The sequence below is a fragment of the Sarcophilus harrisii genome, chromosome 4 (assembly GCF_902635505.1).
Source record: "Sarcophilus harrisii chromosome 4, mSarHar1.11, whole genome shotgun sequence".
NCBI classification, from domain to species: Eukaryota; Metazoa; Chordata; class Mammalia; order Dasyuromorphia; family Dasyuridae; genus Sarcophilus; species Sarcophilus harrisii.
The window spans coordinates 143,068,849-143,089,238 of NC_045429.1; the positions used below are offsets into that span (position 1 = coordinate 143,068,849).

A 20,390-nucleotide genomic window follows, 5' to 3' on the forward strand; every position below is an offset into this window, starting at 1 on the left:
TAATTTTGCAGCATTCAGTTTTTGATTATTTTTTGTTGTTCTTTCTTGTAGTGTTGTGATTGCTTTCTTGTCTCTGTTTATTTCACTTTACATCAGTCTTGTTGCTTCTCTATAATTCCTCATGTTCTTCACATGATAATACCCAGTTATAACACAATAATAATACCCACTTATATCCATGTACCACATTTTGTTTAGCCATTCCCCAATCAGTGGGCTTCTACTTTCTTTTCAGTTTTGTTATCATAAAAAGTGCAGCTATAAATATTTTGGTGTATGTAGCATCCATTTATCTGTAGTGTATGGCAATTATATGTTGGGATTAACTTTTAAAATACTCAGATAATCATTTTTCAAGCAAACATTTATTAAGGAGCTATTTGGTGGGCCAAAGGGGAGAAATAGATTAAAAAAAAAAAACAAGGTCCTTGCCCTCCCAGGAGCTTACAGTCTAGTAAGGTGTAAATGACACATATGTCAATAATTATAATACAAAATAGAACATAAGTGCTTAAGAAATACATGCCCAAAAAAGTGCTTCAAGAATTGGGAGAGAATTCCATCTTAGGAAAGATGAGGGACAACTTTGTGGAGAAGGTGTTATTTGACTTGGGCATGGAAAGATAGGAATTGTCATTTGGCATATTAGAGAGGTATTTCGAATGTGAGAAACATTACATGTATATCATATAATACTACTTATTGACAGATAGCAAGATTATACTTATAAACATTGTAACACTCTTTTGTAGCAACAAAAAGTTTATTCTCAGTTTAGTGTAATCAGACTCTTGGTATATATATGAAAATTTTAACTTTTAATTTTTTTTCTTTCAAAGAGATGCATCCCTGATGGCTATGAGGCGGCGCATTGAAGGTTTGACACCTGAAGAAATTAGAAATCTTTCCAGAGATGAAATGCATATGCCTACAACTATGGAAGACTTTGGAATGGCTTTAAAAAAGGTTTCTAAGTCAGTATCTGCTGCGGACATTGAAAGATATGAAAAATGGATATTTGAATTTGGATCATGCTAAATTCTTTTTTAAAGTAAACTGTGAGAAACCTGCCTTATGTTGTTTCAATAGTAATGAAAAGTAGTATTTCATTGCACTGAGTGCTATATTTTTTTAAACTTTCATAATGATAATTATAAAAGGAATTCATGATTCTGAATAAATGTAATTTTTTTAAGCTGCAGGGACATTTGACTCAATTTGTTACTTTTGCATTGAACTTTAAAAGTTTTCATAATTAACACTTTTTTAGGTCATAACTTTTATATACACTTTGAGATGATGCCTTTTTTTTTTTTTTTTTTTTTTTTAACATTGTTCTATTAATAAAGAAAGCTGAAAAGCCATTCTTCAATCTAGGTAGTAATGAAGCCAGTTATGACCTTAGTTTCATGTCTCATGGATATAACTTTTAAGAACTATTTTGTTAGTTTAAGTAAACAAAAGGGGAATAAATTGAAACAAGAACCTACACTGCCCTTCCTCCTACTTGTTGGACTCTGCAAGGCTGGAGAAGGTTTTCTTTTCTTTACCTATTTCACTAATCATTTGGAGACTCCTGGCTCTATTTTCATGTCCCTGAGCAGTAGAATGTTGCTGTAGGGACAGATATACTTAATTTTCAAAGTTTTATTCAAACACTGATTATAGCTTATTTTGGGAGCTGAATCTAAGGTATTTTATAAATGATGGGTACAGAATTGACAAATCAAATCAAATGCTGTTCACCTTGTAAAAACATACCAAGGTCTCACAACACTAGAACTATGTATTTGAGCATAAGCAGAAATGTTATCTTCTGGAGATTTCACTAAAACATTGCTTTTTTATTTAATACTCTGTAAAGCTTAAGTAAACTTTCTCATAGCTCAAAATGACCTGTTCCTTTTTCAGATATTCCAATGAAATGTCAGTGTTGGTAAATATACTTAAAAGTCCATTCATAATGGTAATTGCAACAAAAAGCAAAGTCAAAATAGCTAAGTAAAACAAAGTAGTTCACTACTAGATTTTTTAAAAACTTTGTACTGTTTTCTCACTGAAATTTAGTAATATTATCACTGATATATGAGTAATCAGCATAAGTTTTGACCTCTCACAATCCAATAAGTTGTATATATCCAACTCCCCTCCCCAAGAGATTTATTTTGCAACAAGAATGTCACTTGACAATTCCATTTGGATCCTGCTGTGAATTTGGTACAGGTATAATGAAGTAATAATGAAGGTTCTTTATCAAAATCATAATTGTACAAAATACAAGTTAAATAGTTAAAAGTGTTTAATTCTGGGACTTAAGTTTAGCTTTTCATAAAGTGCTTAAAGTAAGACCTCATTACAATAAAAAAAAGTTGATATAATTTTTTTAATAAGGCACCTGGAATTACTAGCTTAAGTCTTTTATTTTTCTTTTCTTTTGCTGAGGCAATTGGGGTTAAGTGATTTGCCCAGGATCACACAGCTAGGAAGTGTTAAGTGTCTGAGACCAGATTTGAACTCAGGTCCTCCTGATTTCAGGAATGGTGCTCTATCCACTGTGCCACCTAGCTGCCCCATGGCTTAGTCTTTTTTTTTTTTTTTTTTTTTTGGTATACAAGCAAAATGTACTGCAAGTCTATATATCCTATTTCAGTTTGGTTAATTTTACCATTTTCTCATTCCTTAGGAAGTCATATCTGACATTACCAGTGAGGCAATTTCATATATTATATCCTTATTCTTCAATATCTCTTAGAGGGCCAAGCTAAGTTGTGGCATTAGTTTTCAAAATATTTCCATTTCTTATTTGACTTATACTTTTTCATTAAATGATTGGAAATTATGAACCAAGTAAATTCCACAGTGAAAAAATGGGATAAGGATGTGTTAAATACATATCTTCTCTTCAAGACTGTCCTTTGATTTCTCTGTCGTCTCTAAGAAATTAATAGGATAGTACCTATGGTAGCTCACTTTATCCAAGTGAAGAATTCCCCTGAAATTCAAAAGAATATGTCTTATTGTAATACAGAAGACAGTAAGTTTTCCTACTAGATAAGGACAAAAATTTTTCATCAGTTTATCTTCTGATCTATAGTAAAAGATTCTAAAATAACAGTTTCACAAAAGAAGGGAGCTGGGACCTGTAATAATAATACACTCTCAGGAAATGGAAGAGGGAATGTGGGATGGTTGTGATAGAATTATCACTGGAGTTTCCAGATCACTCGCTAGAGAATGGTCAAGGATAAGTGGGCACCTCCATCTCAAAAGCTAAGATTATCTAATCTAGAAAAAATAAATGCTATTCCTACTTTCAGGTCATAGAGACTGAAAATAAGGTGTTTTGTTTTAAATACTCTTTGCTAACAACATATTTTAATATGCTATAAATCAGTATATAGTTTACTAATAGTCCTGTGTACCTATTAGGTTAGGATATTATTAGACTATACTATTACCACATACTATTAATAGTATATTAGTATATAAATGAATGAAGCATATCAAAATAATACTGTAGGCTATCATAATAATTTCCTTCTTGGACTACAACAAAATATAAGCATCTAAGCACTAAAATAACTGAAGGAAGACTAATGAAAGTGGATCTTTACATAGATGGTCACACTATTAACACAGCAGTGTTTGTCAGCCCCAGTCTTGGAATAGAGCCTATGTTAGGAAGACTAATGAAAGTGGATCTTTACATAGATGGTCACACTATTAACACAGCAGTGTCTGTCAGCCACAGTCTTGGAATAGAGCCTATGTTTTGAGGAAGGTGCTGCCATTGTGGGGAGGTACAGTAGGAAACATTTACTGAGTCTATTCATGTACCTAAATGACAAAGTGGAGGGGCAAAAAGAAAGGAAAGTAGAGTGGTAGTTTCCACCAAAAATGAGAATTACTTAAAAATAAATTACTTACTTGGATTCAGAATTAGGAAAAAGCAGCTTTAAGATGGCTATTACTATAGCTGCTCCTATAATTCCAAGCATTGTGATGTTCATAAACATAAAAAGTACTGGGAAAATGTTGGTCCAGAATTTACACATATGTTTTCTGAAATCCTCCATCAATTGGCAAATAATCTAAAAAGAAAAAAAAAAAGTTAAGATATATGATATATGAGGTGTTAGTTTAAAGATAGTGAAACAAAATCGACTCTTCACCTTATGTTTCTGTTCCCTGCTTAGCTTGACCGTTGAAGGGAAAGGTCACAGTACATATTGATTTTACTTAGTATAAATTCATTATGAAACTAGTCTCAGATAACTCCAAAATCCTCACACCAATCAAAAAAATTTCTTTGTAAACTGTAACTGGGATACTACTAAAACTTTATTAAGTATCTACTCATCCCCCATCATTGCACTTACCCTGCTTCCCTTGAAATATCTCAAAAGTTCTGTACCTTTGCCCATCTCCCAGAAAAAAGTACTTTTCTTTGTAAAGATTGATTGATTCTTCTACTTGTAATCCTCGATTCTGATCCTTTTAGGACTTTCAATTTTTCTCTCCCCCAGCTTTCTAACAAAGTTATCCATAGATATGTTGATTAAAAACTAAAACCTTTTTCCTTAATCTTTGTTGAGAATTTTACTCATGGGACTCCTATCACTTCTAGTTAACATTTCAACTCCCTTTTCCACTACTAAATTTAAAAACATTTACAGATAATTTTCCTCTTTCTTATTCTCTAATGAACCTTTATTCCCTTGCAATTTGGCTTCTGAACTCATCACTGAAACGGCTCTCTTAAAGACCTTATTTCCAAATGTACTTTCATCATCTCAGTCATTACCTTCCTTCACCTCTCTGTGCAACATTTAATGCTGCTGATCACACCTTGATACTCCTACTTCCTTTTTCTATAACGACCTTATATTCTCCTGGTTCTCCTATTTTGATCACAACTTTCCTGACTCTTCTCCCTTCAATGAATTAAAATTCGGCATATTTAGACTTCCTGCCAAATGATCACCTGAACAACAGAAACACTATCCAGCAACCACATACCAACTCTAGCAAAACCTTGAAGTTTATAGAAGATCAAATAACGATTAAAAAAAAATCCAGTCAGAAAATACAATAAAGCAACTTACTCCATCTAAGAACTGCAAAAAGAGCCAAAATTCTGAAGATGATAGGAAAGGGTGACTTTCCAGTAAAGCCAGTGCCACATAAAGCTGGGACTCAAAAAAAACAGCGACAGTAAACATAGTCTTCAAAGCTCTGTGTCCAGAGGAAGCAAGAGTATGATGCTCTCCTGAGAAGGCTTTATGATGGTTAGAAAGCCCCAGAGGACCTTAAAAAATGTGATAAGAGCCGCAGACAGTAACCAGAATAATGCCCAGATCCAAACAGCCCAAGCTAGGTGTTCTGAGGCCTCAAACTCAGTCATGAGATGCCAAAGAAGGCAGTAGAGTTTAAGGGGTGAGAGTGGAAGTTAACCAGTTGTAATGAAGGTCAGCAAAAGAACCCAGGAAACCTAGGACAAGATCAAACTTGGCAGCTGAGCTCATGAAAAGAGCAGTAAGGGGTGGAACGAACGTGATTTCAACACACAGCCCCAATTTAAGAACTGAAAGCCAGAAAGTAAATCAAACTCCCACCGGTACCAATAAATAGTGCAAATTTAGGGCTCTCCCAAAGGAAGAAGAAAATCCAGAATAACTGAATACATATACATTTCAAAGAAAAAATGGGTTTTTCACAAGGAACATGAAATGAAGCAAAAGGAGGGAAAAACTGAAAAGGCTCTATATTAAATCTGGAAGACAAAGATAAAATACTCTTTTAAAGGAGCCACATAAAAGTAATGTGAGCCAAAATCCAGAATGCCCACATCCAAGAAAAAAAAAAAATAATTGCCACCATCCAGGAAAAAGTACTTTAAAAACCAAGGATTTATAGTCATAAGAACTAATAACTTCTATAAACCAGGGGAGATCTTGGTTTATTATTTATTTACAAAAGGTAAAAATGTGGGCTTACAACCAAAAATACAGTGAAATATACTTAGTAATAAAATCCTGTAAGAGTAAAAAAAAATGTAAGATATTCTCAAGCATTTAAGCAGGAAGTTGAAATACAAACACAAGAGCAAAAAGAGTTATCTAGAAAGGTAAATATGTGAACTACAGGAAGAGGCTCTGTGAGAGTGTAGTGCTAACATTCTAATGGAGAAGGAGAAACTATCCATTCAGAATCTAAATGTTTTTCATGGGGTTATTGGAGGAATTAGATTTAAAAAAAAAAAAGTCAGGAATGGAATGAATCTGTACTAAGGATTTTAAAAGAGGGCAAAATGATAAATATACTGCAGAGGAGGAAGGGAGTGGAACTTGCTATTTTTCATAAGTGGAGTGTGTAAGAATATACAAACATAAAGAGGGGAGGAGAAGGCATTAGATGAACCTTATTTTTTTAATTGAAGTTTTTTATTTTCAAAACACATGCAAGGATAGTTTTTCAACATTGACCCTTGAAAAACCTTATGTTCCAATTTCCCCCCTTTCTTCCCACTCTCTCCCCTAGATGACAAATAATTCAATATATATTAACATGGTAAAAATATATGATGAACCTCATTTTCTGAAATGGATAAAGTAAGGTTGAACACACACTTGGTATAAAAATAATCAACAGGGAAACCATTGGGGGATAGGTAGAAGGTTAAGAAGGATAATACCAAAGAAAGAATGAGCACAAGCAAAATAAATCTGATCTTACTGGGAGAGAATGAAAAAGAAAACTGTAATTTAAGGGCATGCCCATCAGTTAGGGAATAGTTGAAAAACTGGTACTATGACAGTTGTGGGGCTTGTCTGTACTATAATCAGACTCACGAAGGTAGGAAGGAAATATGCCATTAATAAGCACCTGTTATGTGTCAGACACTGTGTAATATTGTCTCTAAAATGTAATGTTCCCTGGAAGCAGGTTTCTTGGGAGGCTTCTGGGAGCAGCCTTCGTTTCAGTTCAGTAATCACTCCAAATGCAGCCAAGAATTAAAGTCCAGATCCTTTATTATCTCTTTGAAAGTCTTGTCTCCTTTCCTGGGGCCCGGTTAGCTTATCTTTCAGGCCTATCTCTCTCCTTGGTTCCGAGAGTTTAAGCTCCTGCTGCCAGCCCTTTGTCTTCTCTGCTTTTGCCAGCTTCTTGAGGTCCTCCTGATTGTCTTGGTTTCTGTGGGGAGGCAGGAAGACTGCCACCATGGTCTCTGTCTTCCCTAGTTCTGATTCTGGCTGAGCTTGTCTGAGCTTATATGCTCTCTTATCATAGGTGTGAATCTTGTAGAACTATAGTAAGTACTAAGTACTTGTCCTGAACTAGAGAACTGTTAAATACCATGCTAAATAATCATTATCTCTATCAATTCCATTGACTTAGCATCTTGTTTCAATCCTTTGTTTCAAGTTCAGAGTTCTGGCCCATAACAGCACTCACTATACTAAGGACTTTACAAATTTGATCACTTGATTTTTATGACTACCCTGGAAGACAAATGCTATTATTATCATCCCTACTTCACAAATAAGGAAATGGAGACAGAGGTTAAGTGGCCTGTCCAGGGTCATGCAACTAGTATTTGAAAAGGAACTTGGACTCAGCTCTTCCTGACTTCAGACTCAGCACTGTATTCACAGTGTCCACCTAACTGCCTTATTGATAAGGAAGTTCTTCCCCTAGTGGTCCAGTCCTTTTTTAGTCACACATATCTGATTTTTCACGACTTTATTTAAGATTTTCTTGACTGAGGTATTGCCATTTCTTTCTCCAGATTATTTTCACAGATGGAGAACTGAGATAAACAGGGCTAAGTGACATGTCCAGGGTCATATGGCTTTTAAGTGTCTGAGACCAAATTTGAATTCAAGAAGAGGAATCTTCCTACTAGGCCCAGCACTCTGTACATTATGACGTCACTTAGCTGCCCAGTCTTCCCCAGGAGCTTGTTATATTAATGTAACAATAATCTGTGATGTTCTCACAGGTCCAGTTAGAAAATAAAAGAAAATCATATATAAATCATACAATGATTTCTACTTTAAAGGATTTGCAAGGCTCCAACCCTTAAGCTTTTGATTAGTTTTTATGTGCTGTCCATTCTCTTTTCTCATGTTGGCCTATAATTTTAAAAACAATAAGAGATACTGATATTTACCTTACATGAAGATGGAGGCTCTGCTCTAAGTGGAGTCTCTGGTAATTTGCCAGGCAATGGGTCTTCATTTATGGTCGTTTCCATGTTCCTGATAAGGTACTGACTGGTTGTCTGTAATAGACTGGGACTATCTACAGAAATAACAAGATGGGAAGTTAACTGAATGCTTCTAGCTTTCTTTAAAATAGTCCTCTCTACTACTAACTTTAAGGTCAGTAAATAAAATTAAGGTCATAAAATTCATACTATGTATGGAAATAAAAAAATCAGAATTAATCAAAAGCTTAATTATATTTTCTATAATTATTAAGTGTCTGAGACCAAATTTGAACTCAAATTCTCCTGACTTCAAGGCTGGTATTCTATCCACTGCACCATCTAGCTGCTCCTATAACTAGCATTTTTAAAAGAAAAAAAATTATAATTAGATTAACTTTCTCACTGAATAGAAAGTGAATTTTATCTATTAAAAAAACTACAAGAAAACTTAACTCAAGAAAAAAAAAGATTTTAATTGAAATAACAAAAAGGTTTCTGTTTTTCAAAGATGAATTTTAAAAACAAACATCCTTAATATTCTACTTAAGAATAGACAATTATGGCAGAAGAGATCTACGAAAACAGGCCGTGAGATTGAAAGTTGCAAGGGACCTTAGAGATCATTTACTCAACCTTTCCCTTGCCTTCCAATTTTACAGAAAAGAAACTGCTGCCCATGAAAGTTAAGTGATGCCAGGTTCATAAGTACCAGGGAGAGGATTTGAACTCAGGTTCTCTGATACTAGTTAGCACTTCATCCCCTACCTTATACTGCTTATGTCTCAAAAGAGACACTGTTATAAATCCTTGAATATAAATCCAAAGCCAACACAAAGGGCTTTCTGAAAGAAGCACATTTCCTAATAACATTATTGTGATTAAAAATATGCATCAACAATTATAATTAATAATGTTATAAGGATGTAGGACAAAGCTCAAGCTGGATCATATCTAGGAAAGTGCACTATACTTCCAATGATCTCAAACTTTAAAGATATGGAAGTCCATTCTTTTTGATTATCACTATGAAAAACATGATCTAAGTAACCCTAAGGATAATGGAAAAGATACACGGTGGATAGGTCATATCAATTTACTACCAAATTTGTGTTGGCATGACAAATCATTGAGAACATGTTTTACTGAAAAAAGCTGCTGGGTTAGTCACTTTATTAAGAGTCAAGAACGAAATAATGCAAGTATTGCAGTGAGAGCTAAGAATTATAAAAAAAAAAATAGAGAAAACAAATTAAATCTATCTTCCTTTTTTTGGGACCCTGGAGAACCTATAGATTATAAGTACTGGATATGCTAACATTTATGGTTGTTTCATCAGTTAGTTTTGTTTAACTTTTTCTTTGTTATTATAAGGTAGACAGAGAAGGGATTTCGATGACGATGAGGAAGGAAGGGTCTATTGGGAAATTACTGTGTTATTGAAAAAAATAAAACTAAGAAAAGGAGAACCTTCAGCACACAGAATAAATTATTCAGAGAATTTATAGAAAGATGTAGACAGGAGGAGCATTACATTGGAAAAAAATATGAATGGTTTGTAATCCATACCATCTATAAAGGTTAACTGATTAATGGAAAGGTTATCTATACCAATCCATAAAACATTTTAATATTCAAGTGTTAAACAACTATTCATCAAGGAAGGTATTTTTTTTTCCCAACTCATTATGTACTTAGCTCACATAAGTGATAAATGAACAAACAAACAAATAGTTACCTTTTCTTGAGAGATTAGGAAGTGTAAATAAGACGTCATTGTCTCTAGGAATAGAATACAGTATGCTTTCCTCCAAAGGAATGGTATAATTTGAACGTCTCTGGATTCTCTGGTTCTTAACTAAAATACCAATTTCAATCACATCCTTTTGTTGAGCCTTTGAAAGATGAAATAATGGCACTAGATCATACATAAACTGAAATTACATTTTCCTATTTGATCTTTTTCTGTAGATTGCCAACTATAGTAACTCAGTAATTACTTTTTTCCATTTTGGGGAAAATTTTGCAATCATATTTACATCTGCTTTGGCATGCTCTTTTGCAGGCACTACTTTCAGTTCCATTTAATTTAATCTATAGCCATGTCCAACTTATTGCAGAGATGAAGATCAAATCTAATTGCTTCAATTCCCTCCTCCAAGAGTATTGATAAATGAATATAGAGGGATATAGTGGATAATTTTTATGCTAAATATGACAAAGAAAAAATATAAAACAAAACTTTTAAAAATTAGGGGATTTGGAGTTTAGAAGGTTCCTTTATAACTACTGAACATCAACTCTTAAATACTTCTTTCTAAACCAAGTTAGAAATGTAATAGAAGAAAAAAATCTGAAATCTACAAAACTCAAAGTACAAGTATTTACAATTTGTAATGCAATTTTTAAGTTTGAAATAAGTATGTTCTCTTACTTGCTTCCCATCAATCTCTACTACTTCTTCTTGGATGGCAATCATTTGTACATTGGAACTAGATGCCAGAGGCCACTGATGAACTAATATCCGTACACTGACAGTTCCAAAATATCCCTCGACCTTCAGATTTTCTGAATTTTCACCTTCCACTATCAAAAAGAAATAAAGTTGTTAAACAGAAGTAATCTGAAATAATTATTTACAAAGAATAAAGTAGCCAATATTATACCCCCTCTAATGACTTTATCCCTTCACCCCCATGCTCGGTACTGTTGCAAATGTACAAGAATAGCATAAGTAAAATTGTTATCAAACCTTGTTTCTGAAATGAGTAAATACTGTATGGTCTGGAGTTTCTAAAATGAAATGTCACTCTAGGAAAATATCCAAATTTTCATGATCATTAGTAAGTTTTTAAAAAGTGTCAACCATGTATCACTCAGATTGGCTAAAATGATAGGAAAAAATAACGATGAATGTTGGAGGGGATGTGGGAAAACTGAGACACTGATACATTGTTGGTGGAGTTATAAACGAACCAACCATTATGAAGAAAAATTTGAAACTGTGCCCCTAGGGCTATCAAACTGTATACCCTTTGACCCAGCAGTGTTACTACTGGGCTTATATCCCAAAGAGATCTTAAAGGAGGAAAAGGGACCCAATTGTGCAAAAATGTTTGTGGCAGCTCTTTTTGTAGTGGCCAAAAACTGGAAACTGAGTGATGCCCATCAATTGGAGAATGGCTGAGTAAATTATGGTATATGAATGTTATGGAATATTATTGTTCTGTAAGAAATGACCAGCAGGATGATTTCAGAGAGGCCTGGAGAGACTTACACGAACTGATGCTGAGTGAAGTGTGTAGAACCAGGAGAACATTGTACACAGCAACAAGAAGACTATATGATGATCAATTCTATTGGACGTGGCTCTCTTCAACACTGAGATGATTCAGACCAATTCCAAAGAGTTTGTGATGAAGAGAGCCATCTACATGGGTAGGACTGTGGGAACTGAGTGTGGATTACAACAGCATTTTCATTCTTTTTGATGTTGCTTGTTTTTTTTCTTTTTTTTTTTTTTCGCCTTTGATCTGATTTTTCTTGTGCAGCAAGATAGTTGTGGAAATACGCATTTTAGAATTGCACATGTTTAACCTATATTGGATTACTTGCTCTCTAGAGGAAGTATTGGGAGGAAAGGAGGGAAAAAAAATTTGGAACACAAGGTTTTACAAGGGTGAATGTTAAAAACTATGTTTTCATATGTTTTTAAAATAAAAAGTTTTAAAATTTTTTTTAGAAAATTTAAAAAAAGTGTCAACCATGCTAAGGCATATCTATAGAGCAACCAAGAAGGAACCCTGAATATTTCTTGCTTCCAAATAAGATAAATGCATCCCAATGATATAAGGGAGCCCGAACATAGTAATGGCATATATGTATCCCCAATTTTTTCCTGAAAAAGAACTTTTAAATTGTCTTATGTCTTTTAATAAGTCACAGCAGTAATGTGAAATTATTACCCACAAATTCCTAACAATAATGCCTACCAGCTGCAAAGATGGAACAAAATAGCACCAAATGTCTTGGAAGTCTCTGACATCTACTGGTAGAAAATAATTAACAGCTAGAACATCCTAAAAGATACCCTAAAGCAATACACATTAAAGGACTTACAAAATAAGTCCATTTAGTTACTGTTCCTTAAATGATGATCACAGTCCTAACTGTAGACATATTTGTAGCACATTTAAGATTTGCAAAGCACTTTACACACCATATTTAACTTGATCCTTACAATAAACCTTTGACATAATTGCTATTCTTTTTATTTTTCCTTCTAAATGGCGGCTGGCTCAAAGAGGTCGTCCAGGATTATCACATAGCTTTTAATGTTTAAGATAGAATTTGAACCCATGTCTTTTGTGCAAAACCAGCACTCTATTCCCTATACTATATTGCCTTTTTGTGCCTGATGTCAATTAAAGGATTATTTGCCAAACAGGAATAAAGATGTATATTTGTTAATATAACAGAGATGCGATGTGGTCCAACCTGATCCAGTTCATTATTTATAATTTCATCTTTCCCCATATACATGTAAAATAATATTACCATTTGTTTTTTAAAACCAGATTCTCTCCCTCCCTCTCCTCTCCCCACTGATAAGGCACATGTAAAGTTTTTTTTTTTAAAAATATTTCAATCTGTATTTAGACAGTCAGTTCTTTGGATATGGATGGCATTTTTCATTATAAATCTTTCAGAGTTGTCTTGATCACTGTATTTCATTCTGTAAACCTGTAAATCATTCACAGCTTATCATCTTAACAATATTGCTGTTAATTTTTCACATAATACGTTTCACTTTGAATGAGCTCATAGAAGTCTTTCCAGGTTTTTCTAAACACATCCTGCTCATCATTTCTTATAGCACAACAGTATTCCATCATAATCACATACCATAGTTAATCACCCATTCCCCAATTGATGGGCATTCCCTCAATTTCAGATTGTTTGCCCTGAGAAGAGGTGCTATAAATGTTTTTGGTACTTATAGGTCCTTTTCCTGTTTGTTTCTTTAAATCTCTTTTGCAATACATGCCTGATAGAGGTACTATTAGGTCAAAGGATATGCAGGGTATACCTCTTTGAACATAGTTCTAAATTGCTCCCAGAATAGTTGAATCTATTCACAATTCCATCAATAATGTATTAATGTCTCATTTTTTTCACATTCCCTCCAACACTGGCTAAATGACAATCTAATAAGTATGAGGTAGTACCTCAGAATTGTTTTAATTTGCCTTTCTCCAATCAATGGTGAATTAAGAGTATTTTTTTCTTATAAAAATAGCTTGATTTGTTTATCTGAAAACTGTTCCTATCTTTTGATCATTTATCAATTTGGGAATGGCTCTTATTTTTCATAAATTTGATTCAGTTCCCTATATGTTTGATATATGAGGCTTTTATCAGAGAAATTTACTTCAAAATTATTTTCACAATTACTGTTGCTAACTTACTCCCCATTTATTCTCTCTCCTTTCACCTTGTCCCTCCTCAAAAGTGTTTTGCTTTTGATTACCCCTTCCCCAAGATGCTCTCCCTTCTATCACCTTCCTCCCTTCTCATATCCCTTTCTTCTCCTATTTTCCTGCAGGGTAATATAGATTTCTATAGCCAACTGAATGTATATGTTATTCACTCTTTGAGACAATTCTAAAGTTTACTCACTCTCTTTTCTCTTGCCCTCTTCCCCTCTATTATTAAAGCTCTTTCTTGCCTTTTTTATGGCAGATAATCCTGTAGAGGGCTGAAGCTCCAAAAAGGTGTGCTTGAATCAGACAATGGAGCACTTAAAGCTATTACCTATTCCATGTGAGACAATGCCTCTATTAGCCTTTGTTTGGATAAATGGCTCTTCTCACCACTGGTGCTAGCTGAATGTTTGGTGTTAAGATAATCATAGGCAAGGATTGGAGGGCAGAGAGAGGGGCTAGAGAAGTACTTGGAGGCAGGAGGAGGAGGCGAGAAGTTGGTGACTCTGGACTCCAGGATCCAGGAGACATCTTTGGCAAGCCTCATGGCAGTTTGCCTACCTCCTTCACTTCTCCCCTAAAGACCAAGGACTTTGATTTATCCTGACTCTGGCTGACCCTGAAGCCCTCCAGGGAGCTAGCCCGTACTCTACAATTGGCATCTAACGTGGACCAAGGACCCTAATTTCACTGAAGAAGTCCCTGTGACCAGGAAATAGGGAATCTTAATAGACAATCAGGGAACTTACTTTGTTAAGGCTAAACTAATAACTCTCGTTTTCTAACTGAAATGGGGCAGATATTAGGAAAAGATTCTCCCCCACCCCCACCCTGTAGGAGCTCTACAGGAAGCATATTCAGACTAAATAAGAGGCAAGGTTTGTTTGTAACTTGGGAGCAAATTGATGGACTTGTGGATACATTAGAGTGCATGTCCCTTGGTTCTCCAAGGAAGAAGAAATAGAGGCAGATCATTGGAAACTAGTAGATCAACTATGTGAATATTACAATGAAAGGTCCTGATTCAATTTCTAAGGAAACATTCTATATGTACAACTTAATACAATTGACCTTAAAGAATCCCACAAGTCTAGAAAAAAGAAAAGTTTTAAGAACAGTCACATAAGGAAGTGTGAGGAGAAAAAGAGACTGGAGAGGATAGTGGAAATCTCGATGGAAGGCATGAGGATTTAAGTAAACTGGAAGGGCCTACTGATTCTCACTCTCACAGTCCGCTTCAACTCCGCCTACACCCGAGCAGGCTCTTGACCCTCCCCCATCAACTTCACCTTCCTGGGTGGAGGGAGGAGGAGGAGTGGGAGGGAAAGTGATATCACCAGCAACTCCCCCCTCCCCCCCAGCAATCACCCCCTCTTATGACTCCACTGCAAAAGGCACTACTTAAAGCCAAAGAAGAAGGGCAAAATACAGCTGATTTGATTATATAAATGTATCCTGTGATTGAACAGCTTAACTCTTCAGGTCAAGAAAGAAGATACATTCCTTTTAATCTAGAAATTATCAAAGACCTGAAAAAGGCTTGTACTCTTTATGGGGCTACCTCATGTTATGTTAAGATGTTGTTACAGAATTTGGCTTATGAAATTTTAACCCCTAGGACTGGAAATCTATAGCAAGGACATGCTTAGAACCTGGACAAACTTGTTGTGGCTTTCTGAATATAGTGAGCTCTGTAGGATACAAGCCCAAAGAAATAGGCGAACTGGAGTTAATAATCCAATCACCTGTGACCAACTAATAAGTGTAGGTTCTTATGCAGACACTTCAGCACAGATTAATTACCCCATAGCAGCATATGGGCAAATTGCTGCTGCTGCTATCAAAGCATGGGAAAAATCCCATGTAAACAGGACAGAGGAGAGGCCTTCACAAAAATAACACAAGGGTCAAATGAACCCTTTGCTGATTTTGTGGGATGTTTGCAGACAGCTGTCGTATGAACTATTAGTGAAAATGCAGCAACAGAAATTATGATAAGGCAACTTGCTAAAGAAAATGCTAATGAGGTTTGTAAAAGAATTATACTAGGACTATGCAAGGATGCTCCTTTAGAGGAGTTCATGAGACGCTGTGCCACAGTGGGCACAAATGCCTTTTATAGCCAAGCTATGATGCAACTTCGCAAGATCCCAACATGGAAAGACAGGGTCCCTTTTGGCAAGGGACTTCCAGAGAGACTCATCAATGCTTTCAGTGTGGTAAAGTAGGGCATCTGAAAGCTCAATGTTGGCATAGAGACAGAGTGAGAAAACAGGGTGGGAGAACGAGACCCAGTACCCCATGTCCAAAATGCAACAGAGGCCTCAACAAATTGGGCGTCAGACTGTAGACTGATTCAGGGAAACGGGATGAGGGGCCCAGCCCCAGGGCCCAAGGCAAAAAACACTTAGGACATAATGACAGCCGATGCTACACCCAGAGAGCCTTTAGAAGTTCAGTTCTCAGGCATGACCAATGAGCTACAAAGCCATTTGATGGGAGAAAGGGATTACAATTAGGGAGAATAGAGTTGTATGCAGCTGGGACAATTGAGATACTCCCTGGAGAGGTGAAATCTGTTCCTCTCCAGCCTATGGATTCCTTGCCTCCAGGCACAGCAGGCCTGACCATTTCACCTCCTGAGGGTATGTACAAAACAGTGTCCATCCATATACTGATGTGGGAAACTGGGGAATGTGTAGATAATATCCCAGTCACTAATACAGGTAGACAATGTGTGACTTATCAACCGGGAAAAGTAGTAGCATTAGATTTACTGATACAGACTCCTAATAAGCAACCTGGTGATAGTCGCCCAGATTCTGACTCCAAGCAACAAAATCCAGGAATATACTGGACAGCAGCTATAACAACTGACCGACCTATGCTCATTATCTATATAAATAGCATACCATTAAAAGGATTGGTAGACACAGGTACAGCTCGTATAGTCATTAGAGGTGCCAACTGGCCCAATCACTGGCCAAAGATTAAAGCAGACACCTACATGTCTGGCTTAGGAGGATCAATAGCAGCTGAAGTTAGTGCTGCCCCTTTGAGATAGACATTTGAAGACGAAACAGGAGTTTTTACTACTTTTATAGTTGAAAAAATCCCCATCAATCCGTGGGGAAGAGACATTTTACAACAATTAGGATTAAAAATGAGTACCTCGGTTTTTTTAGGCAGGGCTGCTATTGAAGGCCTGCCAACACTCTCACCTGTTCCTATTCAAAGGAAAACTGATACACCAATGTGGGTGGAACAGTGGCCCTTAGGTAGCAATAAAATTCAGGCCTTATTAGATACAGTACAGGAGCAATTTGACCAAGGACACTTACAATCTTCTCTAAGTCCTTGGAATTCCCCTGTATTTGTTGTAAGAAAGATATCTGAAAATAGAAGATGTTGACTGATTTAAGAAAAGTAAATGAACAGATGGAAAATATAGAAACTCTTCAGCCTGGATTTCCATCTCCTACTCAAATGCCTAGAGAATGGTTTCTTTGGATTATAGACATTAAGAATTGTTTCTATTCTATCCCTCTGGATAAGGAGGATACAAAAAGATTTGCCTTTTCAGTGCCCAGTATTAACTTAGCTGAGCCTTATAAAAGATATGAATGGACAGTTTTGCCACAGGGAATGAAAAACAGCCTTACTATGTGTCAAATGTATGTTGCTGCTGCTCTTACTTCAGTAAGAAAAGCATTTCCAAAAGTAATGTTATTACATTACATGGATGATATATTGGGATACATGCACCTGAGGAACAAATGTTAGAAGCATGTCTACAAGAGACCATAGAAACACTAAGGAATTACAAATTGCACATAGCTCCAGAAAAAATTCAAAGACATGCTCCTTTTCAATATTTAGGATATGAAGTATACCCTAAAGTGCTTACAGTACAAACTGTCCTTAAGAACAGAGAAGCTAAACACCTTAAATGACTTTCAGAAATTGATAGGAGATATCCAATGGATGGGGCCAGTGTTAGGTTTGACTACCTATCAATTGCAACTATTGTATGACATTTTAAGGGGAGACAGAGCTTTAAACTCACCACTCCAGCTTACAAAAGAAGCTCAAGAGGCTTTAAGAGAAGTTGAAGTGGCTTTATCCAATCCGTGGTTAGGGTCACTCAAAAATCCTTTTGCTACAAAAGAGGCACCTACAGCAGTCCTTCATCAAGGAGACAATGTTATAGAGTAGGTGAACCTCCCAGCACAACCAGAACAAAGCCTTACTTCTCACCCAATGCTTGTGGCTAGAATTTTATTAAAGGCCATTAAGCAAGCAGTACAATTATCTGGACCTGACAAGATATATACACCTTTTATACCAAGGCACAAATTATTGTATGCTGTGAAACCATCCCAGAGTGGCAAATTTTATTGGCCACAGCTCCATATTTTACACACGGGTCTCCATTAAAGATAAGCCAACTATTACATAATTGGTGATGGATTCCTGAAGAAAAGGTTTCTAAGATTCCTTTTAAAGGACCAATTATCTTTACAGAAGCATCCAAACATAACATTTGTGCTGTATACTCTCGTTGACTTAACTCAGCAGAATGAATTGTATGCAATCATTTTAGCTCTTACTTATTATCCAGGAGATGAAAATATCTGATTCGATCTATTCAGTAGATGTGGTGCAAAGAATTGCCGCAGCCCAAATAAAATTTGTAGCTTCCAATATATATCAGCTCTTTAAGGAACTTCAAGAGCAAGTGAGAAAGCATCCAAGTAAGATTTATATTTTGCATGTCCACTCTCATAGTGGACTTCCAGGTCCTATTTTTGATGATAATTCAAAGCCAGATAGCCTTTTAACTATGTTGGCCAATACTCCTTTATTTCAGGCAGCCCAAGAATCTCATTCTAAATATCATCAGGCTACTTGAGTTTTACGTTTACAATTTGGAATAACAAGAAAGGAAGCTAGGAGCATAGTAAAAGACTGTACAGCTTGCCTTCCTTTCCATGTGCCTATGCTCCCTCCAGGGAAGAACCCTTGTAGTTTGAGATCCAATGAAATCTGGCAAATGGATGTGACCCATTATATATCTTTTGGTCGTCTGGCTTTTATCCATCTTGTAGTAGACCTTTTCAGGATTCACTTTTGCAATACCAGCACCAAAAGAGACAACCTAAATGGTCACTGAATTCCTTATATAAGCATTTGCAATTATGGGTGTGCCACAAGAAATAAAAACAGATAATGGACCTGCATATACTTCCAAACATTTTGCACACTTTTTTGCACAGTATAAGATTTTACACACCACTGGCATATCCTTTAATCCTCAAGAACAGGCTATAGTAGAGAGGAAAAATAGAGACATTAAGATACTCCTCCAACTATGCTCAAAAAGTTATCAAACTGTGCATACCCTTTGATCCAGCAGTGTTATTACTGGGATTATATCCCAAAGAGATTATAAAGAAGGGAAAGGGACCTGTATGTTCACGAATGTTTGTGGCAGCCCTTTTTGTAGTGGCTAAAAACTGGAAACTGAATGGATGTCCATCGGTTGGAGAATGGCTGAATAAATTGTGGTATATGAATATTATGGAATATTACTGTTCTGTAAGAAATGACCAACAGGATGATTTCAGAAAGGCCTGGAGAGACTTACATGAACTGATGCTGAGTGAAATGAGCAGGACCAGGAGATCATTATATACTTCAACAACAATACTAGATGATGACCAGTTCTGATGGATCAGGCCATCCTCAGCAACGAGATCAACCAAATCATTTCTAATGGAGCAGTAATGAACTGAACTAGCTATGCCCAGAAAAAGAACTCTGGGAGATGACTAAAAACCATTACATTGAATTCCCAATCCCTATATTTATGCACACCTGCATTTTTGATTTCCTTCACAAGCTAATTGTACAATAATTCAGAGTCTGATTCCTTTTTGTACAGCAAAATAACGTTTTGGCCATGTATACTTATTGTGTATCTAAGTTATATTTTAATATATTTAACATCTACTGGTCATCCTGCCATCTAGGGGAGGGGGTGGGGGGGTAAGAGGTGAAAAATTGGAACAAGAGGTTTGGCAATTGTTAATGCTGTAAAGTTACCCATGTATATAGCCTGTAAATAAAAGGCTATTAAAAAAAAAAGATACTCCTCCAAAAACAAAAGAAAGGGGGAGCCACAGGTAACCCTAAACAACTCCTAAATTTAGCTCTTTACACTATTAATTTTTTGATTTTTGATAAAGATGCACTGGCTCCAGAAGACAGGTTTTATAACCCACAGGAAGGGCAATGTCCAGTGCAAACAGCTCCACTATCTTTAGATAATTGCCAGGTGATGTGGAGAGACCCAGAAAGTGGTGAATGGAAGGGACCAGATCGGTTAACTGCTTGGGGGAGAAGGTTTGCTTGTATCTCTACAGACAGAGAAGGAATCAGATGGGTACCAACGAGCCGTATTAGTCTTGCCCATCGGAGAGAGATGGAGCAGACCCTTGAAATGAAGAAGACCTAAGAAACATCAGAAGGTTTCATTGCTGATTGTGCCCACCACTGAAAGAGCATGGAGATTATGCCAAATGACTCATGGACATCAAAAATTGTTAATGAAACTGATGCAGGACTTCACAACCCTTGGGAATCATTAGAATCCCTTAGACATGAAAAAATTGTTGCAAGACTTCAAAATTTGCAAGGAT

At 36.0% G+C, this 20,390-nt stretch overlaps 2 protein-coding genes across 7 annotated transcripts in view; one reads left to right on the plus strand and one right to left on the minus strand.

Annotated features, from left to right (window-relative positions):
- KATNA1 (katanin catalytic subunit A1) overlaps positions 1–1,965 on the plus strand; it is a 41,146-nt gene extending 39,181 nt beyond the window's left edge. For all 5 annotated transcript variants that reach the window (XM_031937639.1, XM_031937638.1, XM_012549395.2 and 2 more), the window contains one exon: positions 840–1,965. In XM_031937639.1, the coding sequence (XP_031793499.1) occupies positions 840–1,038 (199 nt within the window). In that variant the 3' untranslated portion in view covers positions 1,039–1,965. The remainder of the gene's footprint in view (positions 1–839) is intronic.
- Positions 1,966–2,583: 618 nt separating this feature from the next.
- The window catches only part of GINM1 (glycoprotein integral membrane 1), a 38,224-nt gene continuing 20,417 nt past the window's right edge, over positions 2,584–20,390 (minus strand). For both annotated transcript variants that reach the window (XM_012549399.3, XM_031937642.1), the window contains 5 exons: positions 10,641–10,792; positions 9,945–10,101; positions 8,171–8,301; positions 3,928–4,091; positions 2,584–2,992 (listed from right to left, as the gene is read on the minus strand). In XM_012549399.3, the coding sequence (XP_012404853.1) occupies positions 2,884–2,992; positions 3,928–4,091; positions 8,171–8,301; positions 9,945–10,101; positions 10,641–10,792 (713 nt within the window). In that variant the 3' untranslated portion in view covers positions 2,584–2,883. The remainder of the gene's footprint in view (positions 2,993–3,927; positions 4,092–8,170; positions 8,302–9,944; positions 10,102–10,640; positions 10,793–20,390) is intronic.